At 36.2% G+C, this 14,553-nt stretch overlaps 1 protein-coding gene across 2 annotated transcripts in view; it reads right to left on the bottom strand.

Annotated features, from left to right (window-relative positions):
- Nucleotides 1-6,414: 6,414 nt before the first annotated feature.
- The window catches only part of LOC129005835 (superoxide dismutase [Cu-Zn]-like), a 33,314-nt gene continuing 25,175 nt past the window's right edge, over nucleotides 6,415-14,553 (bottom strand). For both annotated transcript variants that reach the window (XM_054434852.1, XM_054434851.1), the window contains exons 2-4: nucleotides 11,229-11,444; nucleotides 10,436-10,597; nucleotides 6,415-7,515 (exon numbers count right to left, since the gene is read on the bottom strand). In XM_054434852.1, coding sequence (XP_054290827.1) covers nucleotides 7,333-7,515; nucleotides 10,436-10,597; nucleotides 11,229-11,444 — 561 coding nt within the window. In that variant the 3' untranslated portion in view covers nucleotides 6,415-7,332. The remainder of the gene's footprint in view (nucleotides 7,516-10,435; nucleotides 10,598-11,228; nucleotides 11,445-14,553) is intronic.

Below are 14,553 nucleotides of genomic sequence, written 5' to 3'. Positions count from 1 at the left end.
ATGAAATGGTAGTTCATTAAAGTTTAATTTCTTAGGTTTTAGTAATACATATTATGCTTCTTAAATTTCAGCAAAGTAGTAAATTAGACGTTAAGTTCCACAAAATGTATGTATCACTTTAACAAATAATTTCCAAAATTACTTTGTATTGTATTGTAATTTGGGTAATTTATTTAAAAACATAAGTAGAATTTTTATTTAAGTTTATTTTTTGTTCGATCATTTAAAGGTTTATACACTGATGCTTGTGTTTAATATTACTAGAATCCCAAGTGTAACCGGAATCGCTGTCGGCATTAATTCATTATGAATTCTTGGGTGTAGGATGTTGATTTGTGCGGCTCTAACTATGAATTAAGTACTCTTATTGTGTGCTTATTAGGTGCTGACAGAAGTTAGAAAAGAATTATTATTGTCTATGCATATGAAAATAAGAGTTTGAAATACTCCTTCTATTGAAATACTGAACCAAATCATGTGAATTGTCAATTTTAGTTTGGATATTTGATTTTCTAAGTACGAAGAGAAGTTTGATTTAATCGCTGGGTCAAAAACACGTAATTCTTCAAATAAATCTATTAACTTTGTATCTTTAATCTATTAGGCATTGTAAAGATTTTATATTAATAAAACGCACTTTTTAAAGGTAAGATGATGTTAAGATATGTTATGTATTTCTTTCGGCATTGTGTCAATTGAAGAATACAACCGTCAGCGAGAAGTTAACAGTTTTGTTCTATGACATTGGCTAATTTGAAAAGAAATCAATTTCAAACGAGAAAACCACTTGACAAATAAAACAGTTGTCTCAGTGCCAATCAATACTTCATCAAAAAAATATTTTTGTTATTTTTCTACTATATGATAAATAAAATTACAATTGATAATTTATCGGTTGGTTTAATATTAAGATTACCTAAAGTAAAAATACATTATTTTTCACTATTTGTAAGGCATTACAATTAGCTTAAGAAGATCTTAACAGTCAAAGAAGCACAAAATAACAAGCTGTTTAATTTTACTGTCCAACAATTGTTCCTTGTTTGTTGTTGTTTCCTTGGAGAACACACAAATATTTCATGTCACTAAAGATACTTAAGGAGACCTGAGATATTTTCCTCGAAAGAAATAATTTAAAATAAGGATTTTCATTGGAAATTATTATTTCTGCTGAAGGTTGTCTAGTATGCTAGAGTTATTAACACTTACTGCAGTGACTTGAAATAATGGGTTGTAATTTTACATACAGCCAATAAGCGTAATGGCAATTATAGTTATTTTTATTATCACCATAAACAAGAATACGCACCTAAAATCAAAAACTTGCCAAGCGCCGGAGGCATTGTTTGCGTTTTGGTTTTGGTCCAAGAGGGAATCTGAAATGACTTCCTTATGTTAATCCCCAACATTAGCCTAGTACTGGAGTACTGGACAGCATGTTTAACATAAAATGTAGATATGAGGCTACTCTTTTCTATCCATTCCATACCTCACAATAACTGCATGAATTGTAAGAAGAATATAAATTATGAAAAATTACAAAACAAATAATTACAATTTGTTAGGATGATTTAAACGACTCATAGCTATTCGTATCATCCCATTTTTAAGTACTACTATTTCTTTTAATCTCTGGTAAATTTAGCATGTTTCTAAATGAATTACTACAAAGGAAGGATTGAACATTGATTACAATCATGAATCGTACAACCTCAGAGTAATAAAACAAAACGTTATTTGTTTTATTACTCTGAGGTACAACACAAGCAAAAGGTGCCTGTATACAGACAGAATGCCGCACCTCAAAGGTGTGCGTTATGCATTTTATGACGTCAGGAGCAGCTGCGATGTTAGGCTGAAGGCAAATAAAAAAACAAATACAAAATTATACATGATGTTAAAAACATCACAAGTAAAGGTAGTGTAGTAACTATTACGTTACTATTCGCTCTACCGTGTGGTTTAATTTCATCCATGTTTATGAATTCTTAAATCACTCATTCAGTTGAAATCGTGAAAACTAGTAACGCGACAACGATGAATTGTGAAAAATAAATGTTAAACATTCAAAATTATTTTAAGTCTTGGTGTACGTTATGTTAAGTAGTTAACTAGACTATTGGTGCTATTAACCCTTTAAACAAGGAATCTTATTTGTGTTGAAAGAAATTTAGATGAACAGAATAGCACTCTGTTTATCAATAGTTTAAGCATAATTAATTGCAATAATATTAAAGCTAACTATTCAAATGATTATACAAACTTGAGTATAGACAGAACCGCTCTTAATATTTTTATTTTACCTCCACGTATGTATATTCCATAGTATGTTTATGTTTGTAAAAATAATTTCAATTTGGCATTGCTGCCAGCACAGGAACGCCGTCATTAAATGCAATGATGGGATCCTTATCACTTCAATTGTGGGGCCTTATCTAAGTAATGAAATCTACCTTCATTTGGACCTTCCACTGTATAAACTGACTGCACGTGATTTTTCATCAAATCAATCATTTTCAGCTCAGCTTCTCTCAGATAGCAAACTAACTGGTTTTTTAGGAACATTTGATTTTCCAGCAATAACCTAAGAATAGTAGATTTGTACTGAAAAGTTATTTGCTTCATATTTGTTAAAAATTAACTGCATTTCAATGAAAGAGGCTAGTTTTATGTTATTTACCTAACCCGCCATGTTAAACTTCCCTATCCCAAGCGTGATGTATACAACTTCCTTACTTCTCGAGTGATTTAAAGTATCAAAAACTCACTCGGTGATGTAAAGAAACCCATTTAAATAACATTGAGTGCTTAACTTAAAAAATATAACTCTATGGAGCCAACGACGTTCAACGCTAGAAATCAGCTGTGCGCTTTAATGTTATTGTTATGCTTTAAAGTATTTTCCTACATAACCTAGCTTTTGTTAGTAAAAGAACGTTACTGATAGAAGATGAGTGAATTGGATAATGAAAAATATTGTACGTAAACCCATGTATATTGTCGGGTCAGGTAAAGTCTTGTACGTTACACGTTACGCAAGATCGTGTTTACATCACTTAGGTGAATTATGCAACTCGCTTCCGCTCGTTGCACAACATTCACCTGCGTGAAGTAAAAACGCTCTTACTACACTTGTAATGTAAATAGCTATTAATCAACTACGATAATACGTGAGGTAACAATACCACATCTCACTCAACACTATATTAGTTATACAATAGTTTACTCTGGATGGATTGTACCATTGACATTAGACATACCATTTAGATGGACTTACGATAGCCAGTAAAAAAAAATTAATAAGACACTCACATTCTGTGTTGCAGTCTAAAAACCTATTTCAATCACTTAGTTTTTTATACTAACTTGAGAGATAGTTACTTAGAGATTGTCGATGCGACGTTAAGAGTCCTTGGAGGCTGGTGGCCATTTTGGATTAATTTCAAACATCCGATAAAGAGTTCTTTATCATCAAAATTTTTTTTTTAAATCCCAAAGTAATTGTAAATTAAATAAGTAGGGCAATGTGAGATTAAGACATTTCTTTGAGGTTTTATAATCGTTTTACAAGAAAGTCCCTGAAAGTTGACGGTCATCTTCGTTTTAACTGACATAAGAGCTATGCTAATTTCAACCAGTCGCTAAAGTGTTATTTACCATCTCAAAATATGCTTTAAAATACTAAAAGGATAGTAATTGAAATATCTAGGGTACTGTAAAATTATAAATTTTCTTTTTTACTTTTAAAATTGTTTTATGAAATTATGAGTTGAAACAGATAAGTTCCAGGATCTCTTAAAGGTGCTATGTTTTACTTGATAAGTCGTTATTATTCAGTTCGGCTTCTTTGAAATGTCAACGTATTCAACAGAAATCTGTAACATACATCAGCGCACTCAGTCGGAGGCTAAACTGAGCTACGTTCATTTGTATTATAAGCTGGCTTCTATTTAAATATAGGATTAAATATTATACTTCCACAAATAGTCAATGATCAGCCTATACCTAATTTGACTATCACAGATGTACCTAGTTCAAAACGCTAGCACATCGTTTTAGCATATTTAAAGTACTACCTAACGCTTGTACCAGGTACGGCTAGTGGTGTTGGGCAGAGGTCCGTGGGCAGAGGTAGCTCCGGGCGGGTCGTTAACAAACAATTATTCATGTATTGAAGGATGTTTGGACACGTTCTAGTCAGGGATCCTGTTATTAGATAAGGCGTAACGCGATGAGCGACGCCTGCCTCTAGATTGGTGTAATCAAACTCACACACGCACACGCACACACACACACGTCAACAAACACCTACTCACTCAGCTCTTGTCAAATGAGGTGGTTTTGGAGCCTATTACAATTAATTAGTAGCCAAACGAGCCAGAAGCCTGTAATAACCAGTCCTAGTCACCGCGTGTTTTTCACAGGGACCCTTATTTGTCTCTGTAATAGACCGTAAACACAGGTTGCCAGATTATAGGTAGCACCAGCAGTCGGCCAATGAATGATGCATTGTTGAATCAGCTTCTTTGTTCTATGAAAACCACTTCCTTGTTAAGCGTCGTAACTGTAAAGGCACGCGTATGTTTCTTGGTTAACACGTTGTCCAAAGAAGATATTCACATACATATAATAATATGCGATCCGGTTATTTTAGATGCAATAGTGTGCTATCTATTTAAATAATAAAAAAGAAGATACAACAAATGTTTAACTATTCTCACGCGAATAAATGGTCTTAAAACACTACGATTCACAAGGTACTAAACTGTTACAATTAGGACAGCTGGAGCACGGGTGGTTAAAGGACAAATACTTATTCTACCAAGGAATTTTCAACAGTAAATTTTTCAACCAAGTAACACAGGATCTTTGTTTTATAATGAACCCTAATTAAAGAGAAGCAATTGATTGGTCGAATATATATATATCGGAAATGAGGTGTAGAGGCCCTTTCTAAAATTTCGGAAGTTTATGTTAGTATTTTAATGACAGAGATGTAAGTAAATAGATACACGTCACTACAGAAATTCACCAAACAATGCAATTTAGATGAATAATATTTAGGTTAGGTAAAAGAATTGAATCAAAAATTTTCCATTACAACTATACTCCAAGGAGACCATGTAACAAACCAAGACACAAATAATTTACGATTGGCAATATTTTGATATCAAGGTGCCTAAAAAGTGCAAATTACGTTATGTGAAATTGTTTTGTTACGTTATGAAAAGGTCTCTCACAACATTGAAATGCATCTCGGCAGCCCTGACTGTAGTCTGTCATAGTCATGAAATGATTCGATTAGTTAATTACCTATCCGTGATTAAACTCAAGCATAATGCATGCGCTAGCAGTAATGCCACCACCACTATATGTCATCCTTGAAGGGAACAGTTAGCATGCCTGCAGTTTACTAGCGTTATATAAGTGTTAGTGTGTTCTGATTGATTTATAAGGGACATGATTATGAATGCCATTCTGAAGTTGACGTAGCATCTTAATTGCTACAAACCTTGAGAGTATGTGTGGGAATTGTACTGGTTCACTTTCATCTATTGCAAAATACAAGAACACTTTTTAAAGCATGCAGAAAAACGATGATATTATGCTATGTAAGTATGCATTAACTTGTTCATAAAACCATTTCGACATAATACCCACACATTACACAAAATATTTTCAATAATCAGCATTTTTTTAGGGAGTTATGGTTCTAGTATGCAATCTTTTTAAATAACACCAATGAAGGAAATTTAATACGAGTAAAATTAATCAACATATTATCTTTACGATTTAATCACTTTTATATTCGTTTTTAAAGGTGATAAATTTAAGAAAAGCCAATTTTTTTTTATCCATTTAAAGAATTGTCAACTGTGTAAACACAAACCAAACGTAAAGATATGTCTTTTCAAAACCAACCTGAACTACTCAAGATAAACATTGGCTTGCTCAGTTAAAGTGCCACAACTTATGTATAAAACGGTAGTAGTTGAACCATAGCTTCGCTCCTTATTGGTTGTACTCGTACAATACAAATAATGGGTGCTAATACCAATTTAACTTGTTCTAGAATTGATATAACGTTAAACCTGTATTATTCCTGTTAAAACATATTTTAATACTGTAGTTAGATTATTTGGGTTTTTATTCTAAGTTAGTTGTTTTCCAAATTTCAAAACATTTTTTCTTTAAAAATGTGAAAATTTCAAACAACTAAAAGAAATTTTAACCGCCTGTCTTTTAACCTAATTTAGTAGACCTAAATATTAATTATTTAGGCTAGTAAGTTAAGTGATGTATTTCTTTAGGCAATGTTTAAACGTACTAGAGACTAAACATATACCGCTTGGGAGTGTACTAAAATGTGTTGAGGGTAAGGAATTAGGGATTAAAATAAAGAAACATTATAAATGGAGTATAGACAACTTGTTAAAAACGTACTCACATAATCATCTTACATTACCTGTAATTTGATAAATCTAAAATTAGATTCAAAATTAGATTTTAAATCAGAATGTTGTGTCAACTATTTTAACCAGTTCTACAACTTAAATAGCTTGATGTACCTTCACATAATTGAGAATAACATTTTCATACATTTTATGACTACCTACTAGAAGGCTACTATTCTTTATAACTATTTAACATTAAGGAACAACACATCGTAACAATGAGATTGAATAGTCTCATAATTAAGTGTATAATTTGTGATAAAAGAACAGTATTGTTTATGACGTTAAGTACAAATTTGTTGAACGTTAGTTTCTCCGTTGCTATCAACTGCAGTTTCACTTTTAAATGTTCACGAAAACTAACATAAAACTCTTTTGGTGTATTTTACATCACCCTAGATCTCAGTATAGCATAGAGGATTACTGTTAATTAAGGAAAGTTAGATTATTTCATAATAATGTATAGCAACAAAATATTATTATAGCTCTATAAGCCTCTATCTGATTCTAACTGACAATTGTTGCGTTATTTGGGTATTTAATGTAAGCAATTGACGAAACTGAATCGTAAAAAAAATAGTTTAAGGTTAAAACCCAAACAGGAGAGTAAAAGTTACAATGATATTGTATACGTTTACAATAAGATCAGATATTAATTGAGCAAGATAATTGTACAAAATTTAAATATTTGAATAGTTAAATAGTTTAAAGTTGAAGTAATAGTGCAAAAATTCGTCACGACATTAAACACGTTTTAATTCAGATTACCTAGCAAGAGAACATGCAGAAAAGTTAAGCATTGACATTTCCCTTAGGTGTCTTTGGTAGATGTTTCAATAGTCCCGTGTAGTCGCTATAGCATGTTGTAAGGTGTTGTTCATTGTTGTTCAGCCTCAGCAGGGTAGGGGGCGGCGGCCTCTGCCCCCGGGGGTGGTGTCTGGGGCGCTGGAGGTGGAGGTGACATACTCTGCGCGACGCCGATCACCCCACAGGCGACACGTCCACCGGCGTTACCCGTCTTGAGCGACTCCTGGTCACCGCCTCGGCCCAGGTCATCTCCCTGGAGCAACATTAGACTGGTTAACCAAAGATTTTCAACTATTGACAGTGTTCAAAATTGCTTTTCCTACAGTTACCTAACAATGTACATTTTCTCTCACTGATTTGAGAAAGCAAAGTGACCAATTCGCTCATCAGTGAGACAATGTTAACATTGTCTCACTCCAAATTTGCAACGTGAAGGCCCGTTTCTTTACCAATTTTGTTTTATGGTAACTGTAGGACAAATATAATGTGCAATTCGAGTGCAAAGTGCAATCGCCTCACTCGAGAAGCATTCTCTCGAGAAGGATTTCTCTCGAGTGAGGCAATTGCTCACTTTTCTCACTAGTTGCACAAATGACTGTTTAGTGGTAACAAATCCTTATGAAAACATTAAATATTGGACATTGTTTATTGTGTTATTTTATCAGGATATTGTCATTATCATCTTTACAACATCATATTTATAAATAGTTTACATAACATTGTCAGAGGAAAAAAGTTTCTATTATAATAAGTTGAAGTTAAATGAAGGCTCAATTTGGATTATAAATAGTAGCCATGCTTATTATTTTAAATTACATTATTCTGTTAATGGTATGATTCTTCGAAATAATTTTCTATTAATACTTCTTTCTATATCCAATGAATCTTTGGCCTTTAGGGATAATGGATTGTGATCCATGCACGTTCACGTAGTTTTTTTTTACAACAAATTTACTAAGCATGAGGTACCACTTTAAAATATTCTATAGCCTACATATTACTTCCATGGAAAACGGTGCTGCGGTCCCGCAAACTCTGGGGATCATTCAAGGATATACCATTACCCAACTAAAATGATTTTTTTATTAACGCATATGCCAAATGCTTCTACGATAACAAATCAAATAAGGTAGGCTACACTATAAACATTATATTAAAACTAACTACCAGGCTTCTTCAGTAAACATACATTACTTTATCCGTCATATGTTTACGTTGTAACAACATTATTTATAAGTTTCTATATGAAACATTTATTTATCCACCATAAGATATACTCCGAATAGTACTCTAAAGTTTGCATACTCTCTATCGTTACCTTCTCGTTCGACCTCCCCTGACTCCATGTTACCAAGTATGGTTACCCCTACAGTGGTACAACTATTACTCTCTTTTGTTACCTTCTCGTGGACGACGATGCTACGGCCCAGCACACTCTGAGGACCGCTCAGGGAAATTACATGGTCTGACATCTGGAGAGTCACGTCACCGTCCTCTCCTGCCTCCATGTTACCAAGTATGGTTACCCCTACAGTGGTACAACTATTACTCTCTTTTGTTACCTTCTCGTGGACGACGATGCTACGGCCCAGCACACTCTGAGGACCGCTCATGGAGATTACATGGTCTGACATCTGGAGAGTCACGTCACCGTCCTCCCCTGCCTCCATGTTACCAAGTATGGTTACCCCTACAATGGTACAACTATTACTCTCTATTGTTACCTTCTCGTGGACGACGATGCTACGGCCCAGCACACTCTGAGGACCGCTCAGGGAGATTACATGGTCTGACATCTGGAGAGTCACGTCACCGTCCTCCCCTGCCTCCATGTTACCAAGTATGGTTACCCCTACAGTGGTACAACTATTACTCTCTTTTGTTACCTTCACGTGGACGACGATGCTACGGCCCAGCACACTCTGAGGACCGCTCAGGGAGATTACATGGTCTGACATCTGGAGAGTCACGTCACCGTCCTCCCCTGCCTCCATGTTACCAAGTATGGTTACCCCTACAGTGGTACAACTATTACTCTCTATTGTTACCTTCTCGTGGACGACGATGCTACGGCCCAGCACACTCTGAGGACCGCTCAGGGAGATTACATGGTCTGACATCTCGAGAGTCACGACGCCGTCCTCTCCTGCCTCCATGTTACCAAGTGTGGTTACCCCTACAGTGGTACAACTATTACTCTCTATTGTTACCTTCTCGTGGACGACGATGCTACGGCCCAGCACACTCTGAGGACCGCTCAGGGAGATTACATGGTCTGGCATCTGGAGAGTCACGACGCCGTCCTCTCCTGCCTCCATGTTACCACGTATGGTCACCCCTACAGTGGTACAACTATTACTCTCTATTGTTACCTTCTCGTGGACGACATGCTACGGCCGAGCACACTCTGAGGACCGCTCAGGGAGATTACATAGTCTGACATCTGGAGAGTCACGACGCCGTCCTCCCTGCCACCATGTTACCAAGTATGGTTACCCCTACAGTGGTACAACTATTACTCTCTATTGTTACCTTCTCGTGGACGACGATGCTACGGCCCAGCACACTCTGAGGACCGCTCAGGGAGATTACATAGTCTGACATCTGGAGAGTCACGACGCCGTCCTCCCTGCCACCATGTTACCAAGTATGGTTACCCCTACAGTGGTACAACTATTACTCTCTATTGTTACCTTCTCGTGGACGACATGCTACGGCCGAGCACACTCTGAGGACCGCTCAGGGAGATTACATAGTCTGACATCTGGAGAGTCACGACGCCGTCCTCCCTGCCACCATGTTACCAAGTATGGTCACCCCTACAGTGGTACAACTATTACTCTCTATTGTTACCTTCTCGTGGACGACGATGCTACGGCCCAGCACACTCTGAGGACCGCTCAGGGAGATTACATGGTTTGACATCTGGAGAGTCACGACGCCGTCCTCCCTGCCACCATGTTACCAAGTATGGTTACCCCTACGGTACAACTATAACTCTCTACTGTTACCTTCTCGTGGACGACGATGCTACGGCCCAGCACACTCTGAGGACCGCTCAGGGAGATTACATGGTCTGACATCTGGAGAGTCACGACGCCGTCCTCTCCTGCCACCATGTTACCAAGTATGGTTACCCCTACAGTGGTACAACTACTACTCTCTATTGTTACCTTCTCGTGGACGACGATGCTACGGCCCAGCACACTCTGAGGACCACTCAGGGAGATTACATGGTCTGACATCTGGAGAGTCACGACACCATCTTCGCCTGCCTCTATGTTGCCAAGGTCTCCCACATGTCTGAACGGGTCCACCGGTCCTCCGTGGTTAGTCTGCACAGGCACAACCCATCAAAACATAAAGTAGGAGATAAGTATCCTATATTATTATACGAGGAAACGAGTTAGGGTCAGTCTTTGTGTCTCCATTATATTCGAAACTAATATCAGGAAATGGCAATGTTTAAACCAACATAAACTAAGAAAATACTGATTGTCATTTTAAAAATGATGTATTTTAGTAATCCTTTTCAACAAAGGGTTGAAATATTCCCTAGTAACTTCCAAGAGCAATTCTAGACCCAATGTCTTCGCTTTACAATGCAATGGTAATTCTCTAATCTGCATGAAAACAACATTCTGGCCATGGTTGCCCCCGGATTGGAGAAGATCGAGCCCGAGGAAGCCAGCTAACTGGGAGTGGACTCGGAAATAAATCTGAAGATGTTATCACATGAACACGACTCTGCCGCACGACGCACGACTGACGGCGGCTCGCGAGGAACACAAGAGGCTGTGGAGTTGAAACGTGCGAATTTTTAACATTTAGCAATGACGATTGTTTGAGGAAATAACCGAAGAAGAACTATGACTTAAATTAAAACCTGTATTGGCTTAAAAGTTCTTGTATATATTATTAGATTGGTTATATTACCTTGGTTCGTAACTGAGAACACGAACTAACCTGGAATGGGTTGTAGTGGGAGCCGGTACTCTTGCAGCCCTCTCGGAGGTCACCCAAGCTGTGTATGTGGAACCCATGTTTACCGGGCGACAATCCAGTGATGTTGCCAGAGATAAAAACTGGACCGTTGGGAGGATGAGGCTGAACCAGGAGTACTGTACCTGTCACCTCACCTTCTCCTCTCAACTGTACTACAGCGGACAGTGGCTGTACGGCCTGAAACAACATCTATATCTGTTGAGTACGTATACAACCAAGTAAGACTGCACTATTCTATCAAGTTCTTTGGTAAGAAATAAATGTGTACGTAATAGCCTATCTGACCCCACCTGTTGATTTATTTAACCCAGGATGGAGCCCGGACCGGAGCCAATTTAGAGGCCTGCAGGACCCGGTATAGTCATAGCATTGCACATAGCAACCCGTAACTAAGGGAAACAGAAGTAGTGAGTGATAAGCAAGAGTTATAATTCAAGACGTTCACTTAGTTACCATTACTACAACAAGACCTAAGTGTCTTAAGAACATTAACATGTCCACAGACTTTTGCCCTTTTATGGTTTTTAGTAAATTTTATATTTGAAAGTTGAGATTAAATGTCGGTTATTTTACTGTAATAATGGTTCTTTACGTGATCTATGACGAGACAACGTGGGATAATAAAGGGTATTTTCTTGGAGCACAAAGTATGGTTCCCGGCCGAATGATTTGCCCAGTAGATGATTACTGATGATAATGATTACTTATAGAGTAGAAGTATTATTTTTGTTCTTACTCTAGCTGGATGTTTAATGAACACTGACATATTACACACAATTTTATGATATAAAGAGACCCATGTAGCATTTTTTAACTATCATAGCAATGGGCCCCACTGTGTAATACGGATGATTTTTTAAGTAAAAAGCATATTTTCAAAATTTAAGCCTGAAACATTTTAACTAGGTTGCCTTTAACCGTAATAAGTATTATAACGAACAAGAAAAGAATTTTTACTTTGTGGCTTTTTGTGTAAATCTAACAACACAGTAAAGAAGTTGAGTGCATAAACTGAAACTAAACATAGTAAGCTGTAAAAAACATTGTTAAAATTAGAGTAATTAGGTCTACATGTGAAGTAAATACAAATTAATATAAAATTTCCTAGGGAGCTGAGCTATATTTCTTTAGTGAGCTACGATTAAACTAGAAATCAGAAATAATCACCCAACAGGTTTTTTCCAAGACATCCTTGACATTTACCGCATGTCTAAGACAGCGGACAAAGAATGGCCTTAGAGTAATAGCTTGTTAAGGTAAGTATTAACACCTAATAAGAAAACAAATTAATTTGGTATTTTCAAAGATAAAAGATAAAGATTGTGCTTTATAGGTTGCAAGGAAAAGGTTCTTGAGCCGTACTACAAAATTAATTATTCAAATAAGACTCATTAGAATAGTTATCACTCATTGTTTCAACATGAATGGTGATGGTGTTAACAATCATACATGATTTTTTAAATTAGAGTGTAACGATTAATATATTTGTTTTTAATATTTCTCCCACTTTTGCGGTAGGATTTATAATTAAAATTTGTGATATTTTTATAATAACAATCCACATAAATACAACTGTAGGCTTATTCACCCGCAGGATAGCATGTATACAGTATGCTCAAAGCGTTCACACCGTGCTGCCCTCCGCGCTCTCCCAAATGAAGTACTTTCATCCAGTATTCATTGGAGTTAAGGGCTGCCACAAGTTTATTTACAGTGCGGCCCACTAGCTCATTCTAGCGGTGAAATTTGAATTGCAACCTTTCTAGTGTTAAGCAATTGTGAACTCAACCAGGATGTCTCATAGCGTCCACTTCTATTCTAGGGACATGTTGCTTTTATTTCATACAATCCCTTCTCCTTAATGAGCGAGCGTTTGCAAAGGACCTGTTGACACGCATCACACCGTGCTATATGACGCATAACGAGAAATCACATATTCATTCATATAGATTTATTTTGATCAAATTCACTGGCTAAATATTTTTACAAAATCAACTAGGCTTAGCAAATAAAAAAACACTTAAATTTCTAGATATATCTAAATATTGTTACCGTTATGCTGAAAATTATACCTTTTTCTCTCTTACTTAACTTTCAAACAGGTTTACAGTTTTAGATCAATAGGTAGGCTAAGGTAGTTAAGACTCGCTTTTTCCCCTTTTACCCTTTAAACTCTCTGTTATTCGCGTTTATCTTTATCAAATACATCATGTTTATTGCAAAGAAATAAGATAGCCTAATGCAATAATAGTATCGCATATGTATACTTACGATCTGATTTTAAATAGATGATGTAACTACATCAGTAAGGTACACAATAGGATCAAAAACTGGTTAAGGAAAACATTTTATGTTGTAAATCCACAAAACCAAGAAAAAGTAAAAAAACAAAAGTTTGATTGCTTTGTTTTTGTAAGCTGAATTGCGGGTGTAATTGTATAGTTGTATACTAGAGTAAAGATATCGAAGTAAACCTAGATCATCTTCTATTTTGTTTTAAAAATGGTTATGGTTAACCCAAACAATTATACAGTCCAATTTTAAGCCTTCAAAACCTACAATATTTAGACAATAAGTTTTAAGCCACATTTAAGATGAGTCTGCGATGTTAAGAATATCCTCTAGTCGGCGCGATTTTGCGCCAAACATTAGACAAGCGAGTCTAAGCCGTCAGTAACAAAGGCTGTAATTGGTCATTGTAATCCTTACACTAACATCGCACACTTGCTAAGCTCTTTATAATCCTCACTACAGCTGATCGCCTGTTAGTCGACAGTTGACTTATTATAGGTTGAATTTACACAATAAAAAATACGATAATTTGTAACGCTGTGAGTACACTAAGCCCTAATAAGATTATTACAACAAATATTTCAAATATATGCATAGGGTTTATACATATTTTTTTATGATTTGGACTCCTTCTTAAATAAAGAACTAAAATTTAAATTTATATTTCGTTACAATATAAATAACGGCCAGTGTGATGACACCATATGAAAACTATTAGCCTTTATCCCGGACCCAGAACATAATCCATGGTAGCATTAGTGTAACTTCAGCGGACAGTAGTAATGGCGGACTACATTAAATCATTACGTCACTGTAAAAAGACACTTTAGGGCGACATTAGGATGTAATTACTGTGTTTCTTACTGGCTAGCCTTGCTGATACGCAAAAGGTCATCCAGTACAGTGCTGCAAACAAACGCACTGAACATTACACACTACAAACCCCATTATACACTATACAGTATACATTATACACATTACACAGTAGATGTAG

This window comes from Macrosteles quadrilineatus, unplaced genomic scaffold (assembly GCF_028750875.1).
Source record: "Macrosteles quadrilineatus isolate MER2022 unplaced genomic scaffold, UCM_ALF_1.0 Scaffold_36__1_contigs__length_1205136, whole genome shotgun sequence".
In the NCBI taxonomy this organism is placed as follows: domain Eukaryota; kingdom Metazoa; phylum Arthropoda; class Insecta; order Hemiptera; family Cicadellidae; genus Macrosteles; species Macrosteles quadrilineatus.
The sequence above is the reverse complement of the archived record's forward strand: the minus strand, read 5'-3'. Positions and strand labels throughout refer to the sequence as shown.